We start from the raw sequence: 9,640 nt of genomic DNA on the forward strand, positions 1-9,640 counted from the left end.
CTTTCAATATTTTACTTTTGAATCTTGTAATAGCACAAAATACGATGTAATGTACGTGCATAAAGATTTTAAATTGAAGTTTTAAAAATATCTTAAGACATTTATATGTTTATCTATCTATATTATTAGAATTTAAAGAAATGTTGAACTGCTATTACATATAATTTATTTTTATTCTACATTTCATATTTTTTTTTATATACGTACACTAAAACTAGTATAATTAAAAGTACATAGCGAATGATTTTCTTTTTTTTACCATAATAATAGAAATAAAAAGAGGGAACTATGGAGAAAGAGGGGGCAGTTCGAATTGAGAATAAGTGTGAAAGGGAGAGGACAATAGAAGAGCAATAAATGAGCTAAGGGTGGTGATGAGGCTTATGATAACCCTCATGATCGTCACGTCGTTTTTCCTTCACATTTATCGATAACTCTCTCCTCTCCCAGAATTCCACGCCTTCTTCTTTCTTTCTTTCTTTTTGTTTCATTTCATTCTCTCTTCTTAATTCCCCTTTTCCTTTACTTCCTTCCATTTTGCTTTTCTTCAATACAGTATTTCTCTCTCACCAGGCCAGTCTTTCCTTTTCTCTCTTTCTCTCTGTCTAATTTGTCTCCTCTCTCACGCCTTGAGAATTGAGATATTAGTCTATATTAGTCCTTACATACTACTACTAAGCTACATGTCAAAATAATTTTATTTGTAAAATTCAAGCCTAGTCAACCTCATCTTTTGCTCACTTTGTTTCAATTTAAACCAACACCATTCTATCTTCTTTCTTTGTCTCTCTCCTTCTCTCTCTCTTTCTGTCTCTATTGTTCCGTCTCTTTCTCCTGAATCTTGCCAAATTCCTTGTCTTCAGCTCCCCCCCTTAAAAGTCACCCATTTTAGTTATTCTCCCTATTCCTCTCTCTTTTACTTTTACCATTACAATATAAGCCTTTTCTTACTTTGAAACCCGATTGACCACTAATAGTTAATTCTTGTAACTTAAAAAGATCACCTCCATTCTCTTTCTCTAAGTTCCCTTCTTTTCCTTTTCAGTAACTCCAAAACATCCACCACTTGAACTAATTATATAAGCCCCATCTCTTAATAATTAAGAAGCCCTTGTTTTGCAACCTTTTATTTAATTAGAGATAAAAAAAAATGTGGATGATGGGTTACAACGACGGGGGAGATTTCAACATGCAGGATTCCTTCAATGGAAGAAAGCTTCGTCCACTAATGCCAAGAGTCCCTCATCTTCCCACTGCTAATATTTCTACTAATCCAACTTGTTTAAGAAGTATTCATGGCGAAAATTTTATTGCACTTAATCACCATCAGCTTGGTAAGTAATTAAATGCTAGAGATTATATATATACTATATAGAGTTGTCTTTCTACTTTTCTCTTTTTTCCCTTTCCGTTCCTTTTTTTGCATGCGTGACATTGATACTTTGTCTTACTTCGTATATCAAAAAAGTCATATATCAACAGATCTAACGACTAGCCATATTTATAATTTAATGGTTACAATTTTTCTTTTCACCTCAGCTATGAGTGAGCAAAATAAGAGAGATTTTAATACACAACAATTAGTTGTGAGCTCACGTTGGAATCCAACTCCAGAACAACTTCAAACCCTCGAGGAGTTGTATCGACGTGGCACGAGAACTCCTTCTGCTGAACAGATTCAGCATATTACTGCTCAACTTCGACGTTATGGGAAAATTGAAGGCAAGAATGTTTTTTACTGGTTTCAAAATCACAAGGCTAGGGAACGCCAAAAACGACGCCGTCAACTTGAATCTGCTGCTGCTGCTGCTGGTGGCGATGATCAGTCTCGTAGTATTTGTAACGCAGAAAACACCGGAAGGAAAGAATCAGGTATACGTTAATCCATTTGCTTGTGTATAGTTTAAGCCAGGTCAAAATCAGAAATTTATCAAAGGATTTATAATGATATATATATATATATATATATATATATATATATATATATATATATATATATATATATATAAGGATTTTCAGTACAATTTTCTAGCGAAGGAGATTTAGTTGAACCCCTTCAATGAACATGGCTCCGCCGCATGATGATTTTATTCAACTCACAAATATTTATTTAAACTCCAAATATTTATACATGTGAAAATCTTGAAAATTAGAACAAGTATTATGTTATAAATCTTGAAGGGGTGGTGCACAACATGCAACTTAACAAAAAGACATGCAATGAGAATGATACATGAAAGAGAAATTTGTTTGATAGCGTGTGATGATACATTAAATATTCTTTTATTCTTTTCCAATCCATCCCCACTCGCATTTTGTTGTTATTTAAGATGTAAAGTTGCATTCGTGTTTGGATTTTGAGAGATATGATTCTTCTTCCATTCGGATTGTTGCTTGAGATATAAAAAGTTTCTTTACTCTTTTGTTTTTGTGTTTGTCGTCGATCTTGCAGGGGCAAATAGGACAGGATTTGAAATTGAACAGACCAAGAACTGGCCATCCCCAACAAACTGCAGTACTCTTGCAGAGGTCCTTAATTCCCTATATATTTTTCACTTTGCCTTTTTTTTTCTCTCTCCTTAGACTCTCCATTCTCATTTTCATAACCAAAAAAGCAATTATAATTCCTTAAACAGGCCATTATGCTGTTATGATTACAAGATCATAGAAAAAATATAGATATTGTTTTGTTTTTTCAAAAAAAAAAAAAAAAGTCTAAGATGTAAAAGGAAGATCTATTTATTGATCACGCCGTAGCTAGGCAGTAAATTAACAAAAGCAATATTTCTTGGGAAATATAAAAGGGTCCAAAAGCTGTGATTCTTCCTTTCTGTTGGGGCTGCCAATTCTGTACGTACGTAGCTAGTTGAATGAATAGCTAAATAGCTAGGGTTTTGGGATTTTGTGCGTTTACATTTTATTAGACAAGTGATATGGGCACCCATGATCCATCCTATCACGAAAAGACATTTCCAAACCCTCTTCAGTGATATTTGACTTTCCATATAGCGTAGGTAAAATGCTCTATCAAATCAGGAAGTAATGATATTCATATATAGAGAAACTAAACATTTTGCTGTGCCTATGAACAATGGTCAAACTAGGGTTGTTACTTTTCACTCGAGAAAGATAATAAACGTTGCATGAAATAGTGGTAACAAGGAAATTGATGATTTCTTTTTTGCATTGCAATAAATTTACAGAAAACTGTGGCAACAACAAAAGCAGCAGGAGTGGCAGAATGTAGAATAGCAGCAGAAAGATGGATACCACTCGATGAAGGAGAACAAAGAAGGAGCCTATTACTAGCTGATCAAAGGAATGCCACGTGGCAGATGATGCATTTGTCTTGTTCACCTCCCACCTCCACCACCCCCCATCATCATCTCATGAACATCAACTCATCTACTGCATCAATCAGTAATACTATTACTACTCCAATAATTTGCAGTAGTAGTCCATCAACACCAAGAACGACAATGGAGCCAAAGCAACTCTTCAAAACCAAAGATCATCTCAACATTTTTATAGCACCCTTCAGAACAGAAAATAACAAACACGAAAATATCGAAAACAATCTTGGAGATGTTGGCCAGGAAGAATCTCAGACCCTTGAATTGTTTCCTCTCCGCAGCAGCAACGACGATAATAATCTTTCAGAGAAGGATGAAGTAGAGATATCAGGGGCCGATGCTAACTCGAATAGTAACTTTAGTGGTTCTCATTACCAGTTTTTTGAGTTTCTTCCACTTAAAAACTAAGGGATCTAGAGACCGGGTGCTTTAATTTCTTAGTCTCTTCCTATTTATGTAACTTAAAATTAATGATGGGATTTCCCCCCTATTATTAGTAATGTTGTGGTTCAATGATATATGTATCATTTCGGGAAATCAAAGATTGCCTTAAAATGCATTTGGACCATGTCTATGAAATGCTTTTACTTCTTATTTTTAGTGGTAATTAAGTTGTAGCTATCGTAGAAATTCTGATGTTGAGAGCAGTTGGCCTCTTGTTTAGCCAAAAATGTCATTGCTCCTGCAAATTAATTTGACTCTTATAAAGTTGATATATATATATATATACTCCCTATGTATGTTTTTTTGTGCTTAGGCTGGGGCGAAGATAATGAAGGTGACGTTGACAAGGGACTCAGAAATGGATGATGAAAATTGAAATATGGATTTGATCAGTTTATATGTTGGAAGTGATTTGGACATTAATCACAGTTTTACACTCCTCCCCTTTAGTCCTTCACTAAGGTTGACATATATAGAATAGGATAAGTTGAGTCTACATTCTATTCAAAAATTAAAAAGAAATAAACGACTGTATGCTTCGGTTTGAAAAGAAAATGTGACTAGAGTGGTATTTTTTCTAGCGTAAGCTGAGGGTGGGGCCATTGGAACCAATTAAACAGAAGATGCACGCCTAATATTCTAACACGTTTAGATTATTGTTAATTATTTGATCAGTATCGATCGGCGATCATGAATAGCTTGTTATTATCTTCTTATGGGATTTTGTTCGGTCCATGTTTTATGAATTAGCTTTTGGGTTGATTAAGGTTCATTTTCTTAATATGGTATAAGAATCAAACTATTATATTTATTGATTTACTCAATGTTGGATTCCCCATATTATATTGTTCACACTTCATATATGTAGTTCGTAAGATAGTCTCACAATGACAAAAGAATCTGAGTATATCCAATCCAAAATCTTAAAGTATAATGTGGAGTAACGCAGGACCATCTAATTTGGAGACCCTTATACAACCGACGAGGGACAAGCTAAGTATAATATTTTTAACATGATTGGGAAAACAAACTCCAATGTTCCCTAATATAGTTTTGAGCAATCCTTATCTTATAGTATGAGATAAGTTTTGAAGTTGAGTTCCACAAAAATTCACTTTATATTAAGAGAAGTTGCTTTCGATTTATCCTTTGAGAGCGCATGGAAACGCCATAGTTTCCAATAAATAGGAGCAGTTGCTTTCTATGCAAAGTTAGAATTATAGCAGCAGAATTACAAGGATAATAAGAAGTTGACACGTCGATGCTGAGCCATGTACATGCAGAGAGTGTCTAAAAGAAATTCAGAAGGGAAGGGCCATTACACATTGACAAACAGAATTAAAATCAGAATGAGAGGGTAACTTTAGAATTAACTCAAACTGAACATGTAGAAAGAAAGAAAGAAAGAAAGAAAGAAAGAAAAAGGCGAAATTTAAAGCCTGCAGGTTTTGTTTCCAGCTGCTAGCTAGGGTTTTTTGCGGTCCTCGTTTTTCTTTATCGTACAATTTTATCTTTGGCAGTGGTTAGTACCTTTTGTTATGTTAGACAATTCGTGAATCTCCTAAGGCTCTTTCACAGACAACACTGTGGGTTTTCTAACCTACACTGAATTATTGCTTCTTTCCTTCTCTTTTGATTTTTTGTTTGGTAAAACTTTTTTGACTTTTTCTTCGTGGTTTTCTGAGTGTTTCTTTGTAGCTCATGAGCTCTTTGTACTAACATGTATTACACAATATCATGCATTCATATTTCACATTATGCATGTCCTTTATTGAGTTCAGTATCGTCAGTTTTTTCTTTCCTTTTCTTCTTTTTTTTTTTTTTTTCTATCTTGGTGGGTGAGAGTATGAAATTCTTATGTCTTGTATCCTATAGTCTTAACGAAGATAAATCGCATTTGCAGAGGTTGCTACATTAATTTTCTTTCCGTAGATTATATATAGTCCATTTTAGGCCGCCAATGTAATTCTCAAAGATTTGTTTCACCTTAATAGGCTATTTTATTTTCAAATTCTATTGAGCCAAACAGTAAAAAAATAGTTGAGGTAACAACACATCCTAGCTTATGGTTTTTTCAACCATTAATTGTGCAAGCTAGGAATTCAACCTGGAGTCTTGAGCCAGTCAACAATCTTTAAGCTATTTTGCGAACTATACTCATTATTATTATTTTTTACAGTTTTATAGCTACAGTTTTAGATAATGTAACAAAACTTGGTGGCCAGATACTCATAAATTAGGTAAACAAAGAAAAAGTTAGAAATATATCAAGGCAGTATTGGGTTTAAATCGGTTTAGTACACGATGTAAATGTCTTGTACGTACATTTGCATACGCAAAAGCTATTTGCACTTGTGAATTAATTAATTTTGAGATGAAACTCATTTTGCATATGTTCACGTTATTCAACATATTCAGAGAGTTTCAAGTTGAATGACCAACAATTTTATTATGTGATTTACAAATTAGCATCTGGCTTAGCTAGGGGGTTTGAACGAACCGTGCAGCTTTTTTCTTAGACCCTACCTACAATTGTATTAAAAAAATTATTAATCAAATGTATAACATCCAATAATTAAAACGAGATATGGTTTCGATTGCAAGTTCAAAATTAATAATTTCAAATTTCGGCTTTGTCTCTAATTTCAAGGTCATTTATCACTTTGAAATCGAAATGCATTTCAAGGTCATTTATCACTTTGAAATCAAAATGCATCCTAATTAAGTATCTAAAGATATTGAGGGACATGCTAAGGTTTCAAAGATGCTCTTTATCGCGCTTTCGTAAGCTTTTAGAGATTTGATTCTTTGTTCGAATTATAAGCTCATATGAGAGGGATTGAATTCGTCACTATATAAGATTTTACAAGACACTGCATGTTCCGATCGATTTTTCCCCACTTTTTCACTTCTATATTTGTACTAAATTCTATGAGACTTGATTCATCAAATCTGCATGCTAATCATAATTCAGGAAAAGGAACAGATCTGTATCCAAGCTGTTAGACAAGGACGAATAAGAAGAAATATAATTGTGTACAAACTGCAAAATAAAAATAAAAATAAAAATAAAGAAAAGAAAGGAGATAAAAGAACTGTAGAGTGGGGGTGGTGATTGAGAATCTTTGCCATGCCAAAGTGTACTTTTTGCCTCCTTCTTACCCTAACTTTTACCTTGACCTGGAAAAAAAGGGATCTATCTTTTCTTCAAAAAGTGACATCCAAATCATTTTTTTCAACAACTCATATAGTTTTTTTCCATTATTTTCCACGATCTTATTGTCAGTATACGAAACAAACATATCCCACTTCTTTTGCTTTAATTTGTTAGAATCGATAGGGCTAATCCTTCTCCTGTTAATTTGGTTAATTAGCCACCATGTTTTTGAGGACATTTCAAATTCTTCCCCAATGTTCATTTTCCCCTGTCAAGCATATACATGCTACAACCCTAAAGGTCATGAGTTAGCACAACCCAACTAGATGCTTTGAATTTTCTTATTATTAAATATATCAAAGATCATCTATAGAAAACGTTGGGTCTACTTGACAGTCATTTCAGGCATTGTAACAGTTTTCTTGACTTAGTGCACAATAAAATGAGTTTTTCTTTTGTATTCTTACACTATTTTGTTTCTCAATTAAATCTCCCATATGGTGGCACAGGGACCTTATATTACAAATGATAATCACGTTGCTGCAAAAGATAAATATTGCACTATATCATGACATCTAAATGTAATAAAAAGTGGAATTAACAAATCAAAAAGTTACATCAAATTCCTTGCTACAACAAGATATCATACGCAGATAAGATACTTCTTAGTATAACATTAGTATATATAAGTTAAATCCATAAAACTATACTTCGTTTGATATTTTATTTTTAAGTTGCAGTATAATTAAATTTGAAGGAGAGTCTTGAAATAACGGTAAAATTATCTCTATGTGACCCATAGGTCATAGGTTCAAGCCTTGGAAGCTGATATTAATGCTTGTATTAGGGGTAAGTTGTCTACATCACATTTCTTTGGTCGGATCCTTCTCCGGACAAGTAGCGAAGCTAGGAATTTCATTTAGCGTGTTCAAACTTGAAATAATTAAAAAAGACCCCGATAAAGGGTGTTCAATATATGTTATATACTATTAAAATCTAATATTTTACTTATATATACAGTGTAATTTTTCGACAAAGGGTGGTAAGTTAACCACCCTCAGGGATATGTACCTTCACCCCTGCCACATACCTTACTTGATGATTTATGCAATGGAGTATTTATTTATTTTTATAATTGAATTCTATTTTATCTTAGAAAGTATAGGAGATATATAAAAGAAGAAGGTAGGAAGAGGAGGGAATTGAATTGAAGAAAATAAGAAAGTAGAAGTGGAAACAAAAAGGGGGAGAGGAGCAATAAATGGAGTTAGGGAAGGAAACAAAACTGGGAAAGAGAGGGACAATACAGAGGGGCAACAGGCAAAGGCATAAATAAGGAAGCAAAGAGGTGCAGAAGTTTCTCTATTGTAGTTAAAACAACTGATCAAATTCACGTCTTGTCTTTCTTTTTAGTGGGGGCCATTTATCATGAGGTCATCATGTGAGCACTCATTCTATGTCTCAAAATTCTAAAAGGAAAACCCTAGAAGCGAAGCGAAGCTGTATGTAAGAATGTTAAATGAAAGAATGCCACACCAGATATCTGATAACGATAGACCACTGCAACCCCTTGTTTTTATTGTACACCTGATTCGTCTTGGACCATTCACCTCACCCTTTTTATTTCTTCTTTCCATTTTTTCTCTTGGAATTTTTTACTGAAGTAACGTCTATTATATTGAGTATATTGCTATTATAGTTGTATTTTTCACTTGTAGAGTCCCCATTTTATTTTATATACGTTTGACTGTTAAATAAAAGACTTTTGGATATAATTGAAGTATTTTAAACTAGTATTCTAAATGTGTCATAATTTATTTGCCTATAAGCGCACAATGTTAAGAAAACATAAAAGAAAGTTTAAAGTTAAAAAATTTCAAATTTTTGAATATGTTAACTCTTTTTTAAATAAACTCAAAGGTAAAAAGTATTATGAGGTTATAGGTTGATGCTAGAAACAACGCGTTACAAGCTAGGAAGTAGATGATAGAAAAGAGCATGAGAGTAGCTAGCTCTACACCTTGGTTAGTAGTACTGGTAGGTACACAGTGGAGAAATGAAAAGAAAATTTATGTGGATCATACAAATCCTTAATAAGAGGACATTTTACATATATCGCAATCTAAAGGTAGGAAAGCGTGAAACACATTGTTTTGTCATGTTTAGAGTTCAATCATAGGAAAAATAAAAATAAAAATTGGGTAGACAGTAGAAATCCTTTATAGGAGAACCAAAAGCATATAATATAAACATATAATGCTCATGCGCAAAGCGAAACATTTGATTGATCAATTGCAGAAGTAGAAGTTTAATGGAGTCCAATAACATAAAATCGTATGCAGTTTGACATACCGAAAAGATTTGAATAAGACAAAATAAAGAGATGTTTTGAGACAAATGCCATTTTAATTTACCTGAGTGTGAACCGCAATGAAGTAAAGCAAGTTGAGATTTTGTCTTTTTTTGGTACTATCTGATCAATCAGCAGAGGCCCAAATATCAACATTATGCTTGCACATCTGCAAATAAGAAGTTATTAAATTCTGTAATAGTTCAAAGAAAAAATGGTAAAGTTTAATTACCTAATTTAAGTACTCAAGTCCAGTGAAAAGGAAAGTAAAATAATCAAGAAATACTAAGTATTACTGATGAAGTTTAATTCGCAAATTAAAGTCAACAAACCATA

At 33.2% G+C, this 9,640-nt stretch overlaps 1 protein-coding gene across 1 annotated transcript; it reads left to right on the forward strand.

Moving 5' to 3' along the window:
* Nucleotides 1-364: 364 nt before the first annotated feature.
* On the forward strand, nt 365-3,866 carry LOC104085327 (WUSCHEL-related homeobox 1). Its single transcript, XM_009589333.4, has 4 exons — nt 365-1,334; nt 1,540-1,872; nt 2,453-2,529; nt 3,204-3,866. Exons 1-4 carry the CDS (start codon nt 1,151-1,153, stop codon nt 3,759-3,761), a joined length of 1,152 nt encoding a protein of 383 aa, XP_009587628.1. The 5' UTR covers nt 365-1,150; the 3' UTR covers nt 3,762-3,866.
* The last annotated feature ends 5,774 nt before the right edge of the window (nt 3,867-9,640 follow it).

This window comes from Nicotiana tomentosiformis, chromosome 3 (genome assembly GCF_000390325.3).
Source record: "Nicotiana tomentosiformis chromosome 3, ASM39032v3, whole genome shotgun sequence".
Lineage (NCBI taxonomy): Eukaryota > Viridiplantae > Streptophyta > Magnoliopsida > Solanales > Solanaceae > Nicotiana > Nicotiana tomentosiformis.

Bases quoted from the DNA above. Each gene is read 5' to 3' on its own strand.
- LOC104085327 (XM_009589333.4), top strand. From the start codon at position 1,151: ATGTGGATGATGGGTTACAACGACGGGGGAGATTTCAACATGCAGGAT. The intron at 1,335-1,539 runs GTAAGTAATTAA...TTTTCACCTCAG, and splicing joins ACTTAATCACCATCAGCTTG to CTATGAGTGAGCAAAATAAG. The intron at 1,873-2,452 runs GTATACGTTAAT...TCGATCTTGCAG, and splicing joins CACCGGAAGGAAAGAATCAG to GGGCAAATAGGACAGGATTT.